This window comes from Epinephelus moara, chromosome 18 (genome assembly GCF_006386435.1).
Source record: "Epinephelus moara isolate mb chromosome 18, YSFRI_EMoa_1.0, whole genome shotgun sequence".
Lineage (NCBI taxonomy): Eukaryota > Metazoa > Chordata > Actinopteri > Perciformes > Serranidae > Epinephelus > Epinephelus moara.
In genome coordinates this window covers 39,667,624-39,681,872 of record NC_065523.1, presented here as the reverse complement: position 1 = coordinate 39,681,872, position 14,249 = coordinate 39,667,624, and the positions used below count along the sequence as shown (strand labels likewise).

General features: G+C 46.1%; 1 protein-coding gene across 1 annotated transcript in view; it reads left to right on the top strand.

The window, feature by feature from the left end:
- nr1d1 (nuclear receptor subfamily 1, group d, member 1) overlaps nucleotides 1–12,814 on the top strand; it is a 13,279-nt gene extending 465 nt beyond the window's left edge. The window contains exons 2-8 of the mRNA XM_050068421.1: nucleotides 8,200–8,466; nucleotides 8,742–8,830; nucleotides 8,977–9,121; nucleotides 9,256–9,998; nucleotides 10,122–10,307; nucleotides 10,888–11,098; nucleotides 11,260–12,814. Of these exons, the coding sequence (XP_049924378.1) occupies nucleotides 8,200–8,466; nucleotides 8,742–8,830; nucleotides 8,977–9,121; nucleotides 9,256–9,998; nucleotides 10,122–10,307; nucleotides 10,888–11,098; nucleotides 11,260–11,480 (1,862 nt within the window). The 3' untranslated portion in view covers nucleotides 11,481–12,814. The remainder of the gene's footprint in view (nucleotides 1–8,199; nucleotides 8,467–8,741; nucleotides 8,831–8,976; nucleotides 9,122–9,255; nucleotides 9,999–10,121; nucleotides 10,308–10,887; nucleotides 11,099–11,259) is intronic.
- Nucleotides 12,815–14,249: the final 1,435 nt, after the last annotated feature.

Below are 14,249 nucleotides of genomic sequence, written 5' to 3'. Positions count from 1 at the left end.
GTGTGTGTGTGTGTGTGTGTGTGTGTGTGTGTGTGTGTGTGTGTGTGTGTGTGTGTGTGTTCATATTTGGATTTTGAGTTTTGGGACGTGTCAGATCTGATGCGGCAGTTTGAGGCGGCAGGTGTGAGCGGCAAGCCGCGCGTCAAAACGCGTCTGTGTTTGATGTGTCGGCTCTGAGGACTGCGGAGGGCTGGACCCCGGATAACACGAAGCTATGGGACATGAATGAATGAATGAATGAATGAATGAATGAATGATTAAACACCAACAGAGAAGCTGGAGCTTTTTGCCGCGCGGCACACGGAGCGCAGACTCAGCTGTGAACCGTCAGGCGGTGAATACAGGTGTCACTGGGCTGTGGCTCCTCCTCCGGTGTCACCTGTCTGTGTCACCTGTCAGGAACATGATGATGATGATGATGATGTTAATGAGTGTTTCCCGCCGCTCGGTCCGCGCGCATTAAGCTCTTATTCGTGTATTTATTGCCAGTGTTTCCGCTGTGCCGCCTCGCTCCTCTCTGCGCTCATCATGTGTGTGTGAGGACCATCACGGGGACCGGCACCGTGATCCCGGTTGTGTTGGAGGAAGTGGGTCACGATGACACTGTCGGTCGGTGGGTCGCTCGGTGTCAGGTGGACAGGCAGGGATGTGCGCGTGAGTGCGCGCTCCCAGCACCACAGCCGCCGCCGCCGCCGGTTCACATGGACGACACACCGGGCCATGTGCGCTTTGTTTTCACTCAGCTCCGCGCGCTGTGATTGGCTGCCGGTCAGACTGAGTTCATTACGTAATGCTCCTCCTCCTGTGTGTGTGTGTGTGTGTGTGTGTGTATGGATCTGATACATGAAGTTGACCAAACATCCAACAACCATGACACTCTGCTGTCACCGTGTCTCACATGTGGTGAAGAGACTATTACAACTTGTAATACGACTTGAACCTCAAAGTTTAAGACTCGGCACTTGAGTGCAAAGATCTGAGTCTTACTTGTGACTCGGAAAACAATGACTTGGTCCCACTGCTGCCACTGATGCTGCAAAGTCATAAATATCAGCTCACTGCAGAGTCTGTAGTTTGTAGTGAAATGTGAATGAATGAGTGAGTGAATGAATGATGCAGCTGGTTATGGAGCTTTGGAAACATGTCGACTAAATTAGCTAACTGGATGGCTAACTGTTAGCATCGCATGGCTAACGTTACCTGATGGTTTTTAACTGGTTTAACAGAGTCGAGCTGTTTCTGTGTCGTGTTAGCGCTGCTGCTGTGTTAGCTCGTGCTAACCGTGCAGACTCTCTTAAGGCCCTGACACACCAAGCCGACGGTCGGCCGTCGACCAAAGTCGGGCCGTCGGTGAGCGTCTGTCGGTCTAGTTTTTGCGGTGTGTCCCGCACCGTCAGCACTTCGGCGTCGGCAGCTTTTCAGCCGATTGAGCATGTTGAATCGGCGGTGGAGCTTGTCGGTGAGAGAGATCACTCTGATTGGCTGTTCAGGTTTTATTTCCTCGCCCCTGTAGCGAGTGAATCTGCCTGTAGTGAAACCGGGGCTAACCGGTGCTTCCTCCTCAGGCTCCACTTCACTCAGCTGCCCCACAGACCCGCTGCTTCTTCACACTTTAACCTGAATAACAAACCGGAGCTAGCTGGGAGCGGCTAGCGGAGCGTTAGCCGCAGCATGACCGGAGGGAAGCACAGCCAGTTAGCCTCCGCTAGTCTCTGAGCTAGCCCCGGCTCTCCGTTTGGATCCAACCGGAGCACCGAGCCCTGGTTTGTTATTCAGGTTAAAGTGGGAAGAAGCAGCGGGTTTATCGGGCAGCTGAGTGAAGTGGAGCCTGCGGAGGAAACACCGGGACCGTCTGGATGTAATAGTCCGTGGAGGTGCTGCGGTGCTCGGCTGCACAGATAGGAAACCCCTCGGCTGACAGGATGTACCACTCTCTCACTCCGCTCTCTCTCACGCAGGTGCAGAACGTACGTGCTACTTGGCCGTCGGATATAGTCCGTGTAGTGTGTTCAAATGCAACTGACACAGGGCGACGTGAGGTGACGTAGACGACGCAACAGTTGGCTTTTGTCACTGCTAGTTCTTTGATGTCGGTTTGGTGTGTCCGCACCTTAAGAGGAGAGTGGCTCTGTTGACGGCAGCAAATCTGAGTCCAGACTCTACAGTTGACAGCTCGCAGGTTGTTGTTTCCTGAAGCGAAGGGAGTTCAGAGACAGTAACACACAGACAGCAGACGGATGGGAAAACGCCGGCCGAAACAAGTGTCGGACAGCAGGTTTACAGCCACAGTCTACTTCCTTTGAGTCCGGTGAAGAGACAGCTGGCGAGCAGACAGAGAGCGTCCGGCTGGAAACTAAATGTGATCTGTTGACGTGAGAGGTGTTCAGGAAATCATGTAAAGAGAACAGATGTCACCAGGTGCTGTGAGACTTAGAGCAAATCGTCACTGTCGGAGCATTTATCAGACTCCTGACGGGCGGAGGGCGTTTTAATAGATGAATAATTAGAATAAAATAAAATTAATAGATGAATTCAGTGTCTTTAAAGACTTGTAAGTATCTGCAGGAACGCCTGGTGTTAAAACACTTCAGTGTGTATTTGTGCGACATCACTGAGGGTCCTCACAAGTCCATGAGTCCTGCCTGCGTGTGCTGAGATGAATGGAGGGAACGTGAGCACAGCCGAGGGAGGAGAGTGTGTGTCTGAGGACACACGTGGCTCAGAGGCGTGACTACTGACAACACACGAGCCTCCTCCACAGTCCACATGAGGGAGGAGGAGGAGGGGGAGGAGGGAGGAGGGAGGAGGGAAACAGAGCAGCAGCCGGTTGAATCACATTAAACTCAGTGACTTCACTGATGTTTACAGACATATTCTCTGTATGTGGAATAATTCTGTGATATAATACGTCACAGCAGATTGTGAACACTTTCCTCAGTCATTTTCATTTTTTATTTTTTTAAATTCATTCATTAACAATCAATTAATTAATCATGATTAAGGGCCCGTCCCAATACCCCCCCTTAGCCCTACCCCTACATTTGCGCGTTCCCACGAGGGGTAGTGGTGTCCCAATTCCTTTTTGCGTGTAGGTGTAGGGGGCATAACGAGGGGTAGTGGGTATGAAACTTGCCCTTCGGAGTGAGGGATTTCAGATGCTGACTTGCCAGCGAGGGGTAGACATCGCCATGGCTACCACCGAGCAAGAAACGAGGAAAAAAGTTCATACATAGCTAACGTTACCGTCGTCAGGTTGCTTGTTAGCTAGCTAGCTAGCTCGCACTATCTGGCGTCTGTCATCTGTCCTGTTCTGCAAAATTGTCGGACTTTTCACATTACGATAACACGCCAGCTAGTGTAACTATGCTGCCTCGTAATGTTAGCTGCTTAGCTAGCTAGCTAGCTAGCTAGCTAACCAGCAGCAGAAGTCCCCTGTTGTACATATCTTATTACTCTAATGGTACGTTAGTAGCAAGCATAATAGTAGCTAACGTTACCCTTGCGTTGTAGATGCTGGTTGGAAATGTACATGGCTCGCAGCTTCCTGTTTTAAATAGTTACGTATGTGTGAACGTAACCGATGCAGTGACGTAGTGAGTGGTGTCCCAATTCCTAGGGAAAGATTTCTACCCCTACCCCTCGTTGCTTCATTTTGAGGGCCAAGGGGTAGTGGGCAAGGGGGGGTATTGGGATTGGGCCTAAAACCTAGAGTCACTGCTCCCTGGTTGTATGACTCCACCCACCAGTCCACCCTGTAGTTGTATGACTCCGCCCACCAGCCCACCCTGTGGTTGTATGACTCCACCCACCAGTCCACCCTGTAGTTGTATGACTCCGCCCACCAGCCCACCCTGTGGTTGTATGACTCCACCCACCAGTCCACCCTGTAGTTGTATGACTCCGCCCACCAGCCCACCCTGTGGTTGTATGACTCCACCCACNAAAACATGGATGCTTCACACACAGAAGATCTATACAATCAGCACAGTTTCAAGATTAGAGTCACCAATTCAGTATCTGAGCAAATGTCTCCCCTTCTGTTCCTGAGATATGACGTTAAAACATGATGATGTCACAGTCAAGCTGACCTTTGACCTTTGGGGTAGAAAATCTCATCACGTCATTATTTATCACCTGACAAACTGAGACGACCTCACTGAGATTCACTTCCTGTGTCAGTGTCAGGTGGGGGTGCGATCCAAGTCTCATACTTTTACTTTTTACACTGAGCACGTCCTGTAGCCGCCGTTAAACACTTGGTGCTGTCACATTCAGTCAGGATGTTCTACTGTCTCATTACATCACACCCTGACCTTTGACCCTCTGTCTCAGTTAACTGTTACCATGGTGATCAAACTAACTGTTACATCACTGCACAGCCAGCTTTCAGTCATCAGGTCCACACAGTTTAATCAGGGTCACTCTCATGTTCAGACGTCTCGTCCAGCTGGTTTTCTGTCTCTGTCTGTCAGTCGCTCTACAGCAGGAAACAGCTCTTCAAAATAAAAGCTCTGTGCTGGAGATTCACTGCACTTCAAAATAAAGTGTGGTTATTTCTTTTTTACACTTGAGTCACTTGAGGTCCATTCAGAGTCCACTCACTTTTGGACCGCGACCCACCAGTTGGGAACCACAGGTTTAGACGTTGCCTGAACAGGAAGTGAGACATTGTGTGTGTGTGTGTGTGTGTGTGTGTGTGTGTGTGTGTGTGTGTGTGTGTGTAGTAAAGCACTGTAACCATGACGACAGGTGCAGCAGACGCAGTGATTCACATGCTTGAAATGAAAATGTTTCTATGGGTCCTTGAAAAGTCCTGGAAAGTTTTGAGATGTTGTTCAAGAAAATGTGATAATGCTGTTTACATGTTTACAAACAAAGACCAGCACTCACATGACCGTCACATGACCGTCACACTCCTACAGCTGTGGCGTGAAAACTTCAGACTGATCTGACGAGTAATCAGATTACTGTTGTGTCAAACGTGTGTGTGAGGTAGAACACGTCTGTACAGAATGTTGTGATGTTTGTGTCATGTGACCCAGTCAGACAGCTGATTACATCATCATCATCAAACATGAGGATTCAAATGTAAGACAGTCAACAGTCTAACAGCTGTTCATTCATTCATTCATTTGTTGTTGGTTGTTGGAACAGAGGGTCACAGGGTCACTGTGACCATAGTCACCATAGTAACAGAGCATGTGCACTGGCTGTCCCCACCCATAGCCCCGCCCCCTTACATGTGCTCCACCTGTTGTTTTCTGCTCCTCCTCTTCCTCCTCCTCATCCTCCTGAACAAATGAGTGAAAATCTGTGTCAGTGATGTCATCATCCACCTCAGCACCTCACTCAGTACGTTTACATGCAGGCAGTAGTGGAGCTAAGCTAACTTCAGAGAGAAAGTGACTGAGAAAATATTAGCTGATGCTAAGCTAACTTCAGAGAGAAAGTGACTGAGAAAATATTAGCTGATGCTAAGCTAACCTCAGAGTGAAAGTGACTGAGGTAATATTAGCTGATGCTAAGCTAACCTCAGAGTGAAAGTGACTGAGATAGTATTAGCTGATGCTAAGCTAACCTCAGAAAAAAAGTGACCTAGATAATATTAGCTGATGCTAAGCTAACCTCAGAGAGAAAGTGACTGAGATAATATTAGCTGATGCTAAGCTAACCTCAGAGTGAAAGTGACTGAGATAATATTAGCTGATGCTAAGCTAACCTCAGAAAAAAAGTGACCTAGATAATATTAGCTGATGCTAAGCTAACCTCAGAGAGAAAGTGACCGAGATAATATTAGCTGATGCTAAGCTAACGTCAGAGAGAAAGTGACCGAGATAATATTAGCTGATGCTAAGCTAACCTCAGAGAGAAAGTGACCGAGATAATATTAGCTGATGCTAAGCTAACCTCAGAGAGAAAGTGACCGAGATAATATTAGCTGATGCTAAGCTAACGTCAAAGAGAAAGTGACCTAGATAATATTAGCTGATGCTAAGCTAACGTCAGAGAGAAAGTGACCGAGATAATATTAGCTGATGCTAAGCTAACCTCAGAGAGAAAGTGACCGAGATAATATTAGCTGATGCTAAGCTAACGTCAGAGAGAAAGTGACCTAGATAATATTAGCTGATGCTAAGCTAACCTCAGAGAGAAAGTGACCGAGATAATATTAGCTGATGCTAAGCTAACGTCAAAGAGAAAGTGACCTAGATAATATTAGCTGATGCTAAGCTAACGTCAGAGAGAAAGTGACCGAGATAATATTAGCTGATGCTAAGCTAACCTCAGAGAGAAAGTGATCTAGATAATATTAGCCGATGCTAAGCTAACCTCAGAGAGAAAGTGACTGAGATAATATTAGCCGATGCTAAGCTAACCTCAGAGAGAAAGTGACCTAGATAATATTAGCCGAATGCTAAGCTAACCTCAGAGAGAAAGTGACCTAGATAATATTAGCCGATGCTAAGCTAACCTCAGACAGATACAGTAGTGGAGCTAAGCTCATAGCTCGGCTCATCAGTGAAGTCGGACTTCTCGTCATGTCTGAGTAAACATGCAGTAAAGTACGTCTGATAGGCAGCGCTGTGTCCTTTTTAATATCGTGCGTATTGAACTAGTTCCAGTTCTTGTTCAGAATAAATCTGTGTTTCGTGTTTTCCTCCCATCCATAAACTTCAACATGTTTAGCTCCTGTAGCTGTCGGAGCATGACCGTAGTTTCCTCGTCCGTCCAGAAGTGCGTCTTCTGCTCCTCGGTTGCCATAGAGTTTGTTTGTTTTTCCGGGAGTAACTGATCTGCTGCTATGTCATCTCCTTCTTCTTCTTCTTCCTGGTGAAAGCCTGCGAAAGAAAAAGTGGTGCGTGCACAGAACACTGAGTCTGACTCCAGTCGCACTGAGTGGATACATGCAGCAGTTATTATCTGGGTAAACCATCAGAATGATGATCAGATAGCAACGTGTGTGTGTGTGTGTGTGTGTGTGTGTGTTGTGTGTGTGTGTGTGTCACGTGCAGCGCTGACACGTGGGTGCACACAGAGATGAGGAGGAGGAGGAGGAGGAGGAGGAGGAGGAGGAGGAGCTGCAGGATGAAACCTGCTCTCACATCTGTAGATGAGACTGAAGCAGCAACATGTCTCTGTGTCACGTTACAGTCGTCCCCGTCACCTGTCACTTCCTGTCGTCACTGATGTCATGCAGTCGGACTTTTCATCATCTCTGATGTTCATCAACAATAACTGTCTCCACAGTTGAACAGAGGTCTGGGATCATCCATTAATGCTCGCTTGGTTGTATTTTTTTAAACCAATCACAGTCGTCTTGGGCGGGACTAAACTCAGGATGCAGCAACTCTGTCGGGGCGAACTTGTTCTGGTGAAATATTTGCATGTCGAACGCTGTCAATAAATGTCTCTGCAAAAAAGGCAAAACAAAAAACATGAACAGTCGTCTGTCACTCAGCACGTTTCCATGACGACAGAGAAAACAGGTTTATATAAAATCCCTGTAAACATGTCAGTGTGAGTGAAATGGTCCTGCAGTGAATGTGTCACAGTGGGACTAACACACCCAGATCATGTGACTCCTGCATGTATACAGTCAATCAGACCCAAACTGGCCGAGGCGCTCTGAGCATGCTCCACAGTTTCCGCCCCGGGCTTTGACCCGGAAGTCCAATAGCATTAAATGTGTAAGAGAAGAAGAAGCCGGTAACAACATGGAGAAATCTACATCCAGAGCCGTGACTTTTTGGACGGACCAAATGTACAGAGCTGTAAAGTTGTCCACCATGGTAGCAGTTAGCTGCTAGCTAACCGTAGCTAACTTGTTTGTCCATTGTTTGGTCTGTGACGTAATAGGTCAACAGGAAAAAGGTCCAATACTAACAAGCTGAGAGCTCACTGAATCCTGATGGTGATGGTGATGATGATGATGATGATGATGTAGAATGGACTGACCAAACACTGGCTTTAGATACATGTTATAATGTCGGCCATCTTGGTTCTCCCACACACAGCACACCTCAGCCTCTGACTCCTCCAACACTGGACCTTTAATTTACAGCAGTTTGTCTGTTTTTATTGGTTCATTCATTTATATTTTTAATATTTAATTTCTGATTATTGTTTGTTTGTTTGCTGTTTATTACCCCTCCTCCTCCTCCCCCTCCTCCTCCTCCCCTCCTCCTCCTCTGTCTGCAGGAGGTGTGATCTCCTACGTGGGTTCATGTGGAGGCTCTCCGGCTCGGACCAGTCCAGTCTCTATGTACAGCGAGAACTCCAACTCCCAGCCCTGCTTCACCTCCTCTTCCTCTTCGTCCTCCTCTTCATCCCTCAGCAGCAGCAGCAGCAGCTCAGGCTCCGCAGGAGAAGATGGCTCCTCCTCAGCAGGAGGTTCACCTCGAGGCCGAGACGACAGCGGCGGCTCCCTGAGGGCGTCGCCCAGCAAGTCTGTGGCCAGTCTGACCAGTAAGGACCTGACAGATAAACCAGTAGGACTGAGTGTGACACGAGACAAAACAGATTTGATCCTCTTTGGATTCTTGGTTCACGACGGAGTCGAGAGACAAAAACAAAGTCTTCGTCATGAATTTAATTTAACAAGTGTTGAGTTACTGAAACACAGATGCTGTTCCTTTAAGTGAAGAGAGCTCAGTTTAAATGTGCAGTAAATCCATGTGACTCTGACATGTGTGTGTGTGTGTGTGTGTGTGTGTGTCTGTGTGTGTCTGTGTGTGTTGCAGAGCTGAACAGCATGGTGCTGCTGTGTAAAGTTTGTGGTGACGTAGCTTCAGGTTTCCACTACGGAGTTCACGCCTGTGAAGGCTGCAAGGTGAGACACACATCAAGACCTCGAGCAGACTAGAAGAACTCCTGAGTAAACTTAATCCTGAACACTTCAAGAAAACGTGAACACCAAACTGTGGGACACACGGCCATTAAAACTGTCTGTCTGTCTGTCTGTCTGTCTGTCTGTAGGGTTTCTTCCGGCGCAGCATCCAACAGAACATCCAGTATAAGAAGTGTGTGAAGAACGAGAGCTGCACCATCGTGAGGATCAACAGGAACCGCTGTCAGCAGTGTCGCTTCAGGAAGTGTCTGTCTGTGGGCATGAGCCGCGACGGTGAGTACACCTGTCTGTCTGACAACAGGAACATGTAGTTAAAGAAAGAGTATTTTAGTTTGGCTGTGATTATAGTTCTGATCTGTAACATCTCCTCCTCTTCCTCTTCCTCCTCCTCTTCCTCCTCCTCACAGCGGTTCGTTTCGGTCGGATCCCGAAGCGTGAGAAACAGAGGATGTTGGCAGAGATGCAGAGCGCCATGAACAACATGGTGAACAACCAGCTGCAGAACGACTTCCAGCTCGCCAGCCTCTCCTCCTCCTCTTCCTCCTCCTCGTCATCCTCCTCCTCCTCCTCCTCTCCCTGCCCGGGCGTCACCATCGCTCCCCAGCCCTCTGCCCTGCCACTCGCTCCTTCCTCCCCCTCAGCTCCCACCCCTGCTTCCTCCACCTCACCTCCTCCTCTTCCTCCTCCCCCGTGTCAGAGCCCACCCTCCTCGTCCTCCTCCTCCTCCTCCTCCTCCTCCCGGCCTCCCAGCCCGGGGCTGGACTCCACCATCAGCGCCATCGCCCGTGCTCACCGAGAGACCTTCCTGTACGCCCATGACAAGCTGACCAATCCCTACGCACCACCTCAGCAGCAGCAGCAGAATAACCACGCCCACCACCACAATGGGGAGGCGGAGCCCTGGGGGCCCAACCGCTGCCCCAACGGTTACCACGCCAACGGCCTCAACACCATCTATCACCACAACAACAACCTCGGGGCGGGGCGCTACCTGCCGCCGGACAACGGTCGCAACGGCACACACCACCATCACCACAGCAACGGGAGGCGGAGCCAGCATAACAGTAACGTGACTGGAGGAGACAGGCTCGGCGATCATGTGACCCCGGGGCAGAAGTGTCCGATGAAGAACCACACGGGGATAGTGCTGGTAAGAGCCAATCAAAACAAACCCAGTTAAATTGTTCTTTATCAACACACATAAATGTCGGTGTCAATAAAGCTTTTTGAATTGAACTGTAAACGTAAACAGAGACGTGTCGTCTGTCTCCAGGCCTGTCCCATGAACATGCAGCCTCACGCTGACCCCTCAAAGACCCCTCAGGAGATCTGGGAGGACTTCTCTCTGTCCTTCACCCCCGCCGTCAGAGAGGTGGTGGAGTTCGCCAAACATATCCCAGGATTCAGTGCTCTGACCCAGAACGACCAGGTCACCCTGCTCAAGGCCGGCACCTTCGAGGTACGACGGGCGGAGTCTCGATAATCTTCTCTCTGCTGCTGAGAGGTCGATGTTCAGACTGATGGTTAGCTTAGCTTAGCATAAAGACAGGAAACAAAGGGAAAGTGGTAACTTAGCTTAGCACAAAGACAGGAAACGAAGGGAAAGTGGTAGCTTAGCTTAGCATAAAGACAGGAAACAAACAGAAAGTGGTAGCTTAGCTTAGCATGAAGACAGGAAACAAACAGAAAGTGGTAGCTTAGCTTAGCATGAAGACAGGAACCAGCTAGCCTGGCTCTGTCTACAGGAAGTGAAGTCCTGTCAGTGGAGACTTCAGGAAATCACTCGCTCTGTTCAGTTTGTGCGCAGATGAAACAAACCAGACAAAACATGTTTGGACAGTCAGGCTAACTGTTCCCCCTGTTTCCAGTCTTCATGCTAAGCTAAGCTAACCTGCTAAAAGAAAATGACGAACGGATGTTGAGACGAGACGTACTGACTTACTGATATTCCCAGAAAGATGTCGGGTGTTTTCCTGTCTGCAGCCTCTTGTGGCCGTTACAGGAACTGCAGCTCATCCAACATCATCTTCCTCCTCCAGGTGCTGATGGTGCGCTTTGCGTCCCTGTTCGACGTGAAGGAGCAGACGGTGACCTTCATCTCCGGCGCCACCTACAGGCTGGAGGACCTGCGGGCGATGGGGATGAACGAGCTGCTGGGAGCCATGTTTGACTTCAGCTACAAACTGGCTGTGCTGGATCTGAGCGCCCAGGAGCTGGGGCTGTTCACTGCTGTGGTGCTGGTGTCGGCAGGTCAGTGAACGTCACAGTTCATCACAGACGTCGACGACACAACCGAACTTTAATCCCCAATATCTTCAATACAATCAGCTGTTCATATCAACGTTATTTCTTTTAAAATCTGTTTGAGCTTGAGTAATAACACTTCCTGTTCTTCTTCTCCTGCTCTTCAGACCGGTTTGGTATCGAGAACGTGGCGTCCGTGGAGCAGCTGCAGGAGAACCTCATCAAAGCGCTTCGCTCGCTGGTCAACAAACCCGCCATCGACGCCGGCAACAACCATCACAACCTCGACTCGCCGCGTTTCACCAAACTGCTGCTGAAGCTGCCCGACCTGCGGACACTCAACAACATGCACTCTGAGAAGCTGCTGTCCTTCCGCATCGACGCCTGATGACCTCACCAATGACCTCACCGATGACCTCACCGATGACCTCACCGCACTCTGTTCAGACTCAGATCAGTGTCACTTCCTGTGGTCCTTGATGATAACTATGACATCATATGGTGCTTTCTATCGCTGTGATGTCGGCTCGTCACATCATCGTAACAAGTGATGTGCTGATGATGTCATCGCCGCCAACTCCATCAATGTTGCAATGACTGACAGTGATGATGTCATCAACAGTTCAACTGCTCAGCACACAGCTCACCGCCAAAATAAGAGTCTGTAGCCTGCCTAGCACACTGACGGGCCAAGTTAAAGGAACAGTCAGACATTTTAATCTGTGTGAATCCAGGACTCAGTGTTAGCCTAGCTTAGCACAAACAGGAGGAAATAATGTTAGTATTTATAGGGTTAATAATTCAGATTCAGTTTGATAGTGATGATGTCAACAATTAGCTTCAACGCTAACTGCTACTAAAACCACAGTGTTCCTGTTTATATTTCTGTTTCTTCACCTGATCGATACACGTCACGTGACTCAGAGTTTAAACTGTTGGAAGGTGGAGATCAGTTCAGATGGAGGCTAACAGTTTCCCTCTGCTTCCAGCCTTTATGCTAAGCTAAGCTAACAGTTTCCCCCTGCTTCCAGTCTCTGTGCTAAGCTAGGCTAACAGTTTCCCCCTGCTTCCAGTCTCTGTGCTTAGCTAAGCTAACAGTTTCCCCCGCTTCCAGCCTTTGTGCTAAGCTAGAATAACAGTTTCCCCCTGCTTCCAGCCTTTGTGCTAAGCTAGGCTAACAGTTTCCCCCTGCTTCCACTCTTTGTGCTAAGCTAGGCTAATAGTTTTCCTCTGCTTCCAGTCTTTATGCTAAGCTAAGCTAACAGTTTCCCCCTGCTTCCACTCTTTGTGCTAAGCTAGGCTAAACGGGACCATCTATTAAAAATCGGGAAACATCCAGAGCTTCCAAACTCCACGTTGACGTGCAGAGAAAAAAAAACAGTGTGGATTTAATGACGCCATCTTAACGCCATCATCTCCCGACCGACACCAGCCAATGCTACGCAGGAGTGGCTGTGACAGACAGCTCCACGGACCAATGAGACAGAGGGACGATGTGTTTGGGTCCAATCAGAGAGTCCGACGTTACAGCTCGTCTCTCTAACGAACTTCTGTATAAGTCTGTAAATATTCATAAATATCTGCTGAAGCTTGAACTGTTTGAAGAACTGTGTTTGACACACAAAGATTTGACACATTATATTTTTTGTTAATATGAACAATATGCCTGTGCAAATATTATGACTGTATCACGTGTGTGGGGCACAAACAGTGTTGAGTATGAAACGCATCTAATGGACATGAGATATTCTGATGTATGTATTTTAATGTGTTTTATGGTGTAAAGATATTATTTACATAAATATATAAACTGTCTGATTTATTGTGTCTCTGAAGAGTGAACTTTAACAGCTGCGTCATCAGCTCATTATTCACTATATAAAATTATATCTTAAGAAAATACCTATAAAATAATATTACAATCAATATCTGTAAAATAACATCTATGAAGTAATATCTGCAAAAATTAATATTTAAAAAGTATAAATATAAAATTTGAATATCAAAAAAATATCTATAAAATAACAATATTAAAAATTAAAATCTGTACAATAAATGTTGATGAATATCTAAAACTGCCTACAAAAAATAAATGTGGACAAAATAATATTTTTAAAACTAATATCTATAAAAGAACATCTAAAAATGAATTTCTCTCAAATATCTATTAAAAAATATCTTTAAATTATTACCTATAAAATATCTAAACAAAATAATTTCTTCCCTATATCTATAAAGTAACTGTCTATTAACTTAATATCTGTAAAATCACATCTTTAAAATGAATATCTATAAAAAGTCTTAAAGTTATTATATATCTATAAATTAATATCTTTTGAATTAAAATCTTTTAAAATATTTAAAAATGAATTATTTTAAACATCTAGAAAATATTTTTAATATTAATATCAACACAGTTAGCTTAAAATTAACATCGGTACAAATAACTACAAATTTATAATATATAAAATTAACATCTATAAAATGACCATACACATATATTACACCAAATATAATTTATTATTTATAAGTTATAATGTTTAATTATTTGAGGCAACAAACGTTGACTGCTGCTACACACTACAACCTACAACAGAGAAACACAAATTAGGTATTTGTGTTTAGGAATAATTAGGTTTGGATTTTTGATAAATATATATAATAATAATGTATAATATTTATAAATAATAATAATATAGTTAAAATTACAAATGACCTTCTGATTGCTTCAGACAAAGGACTTGTCTCTGTACTTGTTTTANTTATAATGTTTAATTATTTGAGGCAACAAACGTTGACTGCTGCTACACACTACAACCTACAACAGAGAAACACAAATTAGGTATTTGTGTTTAGGAATAATTAGGTTTGGATTTTTGATAAATATATATAATAATAATGTATAATATTTATAAATAATAATAATATAGTTAAAATTACAAATGACCTTCTGATTGCTTCAGACAAAGGACTTGTCTCTGTACTTGTTTTATTAATCTTAGTGCCGGCGTTTGACACAATTGACCATCAAATTCTACTGCAGAGACTGGATCACTTAATTGGCCTAAAAGGTTCTGCACTGAGCTGGTATAAATCTTATTTATCTGATCGTTTTCAGTTTGTTGATGTTCATAATGAATCATCCTTACGTACCAAA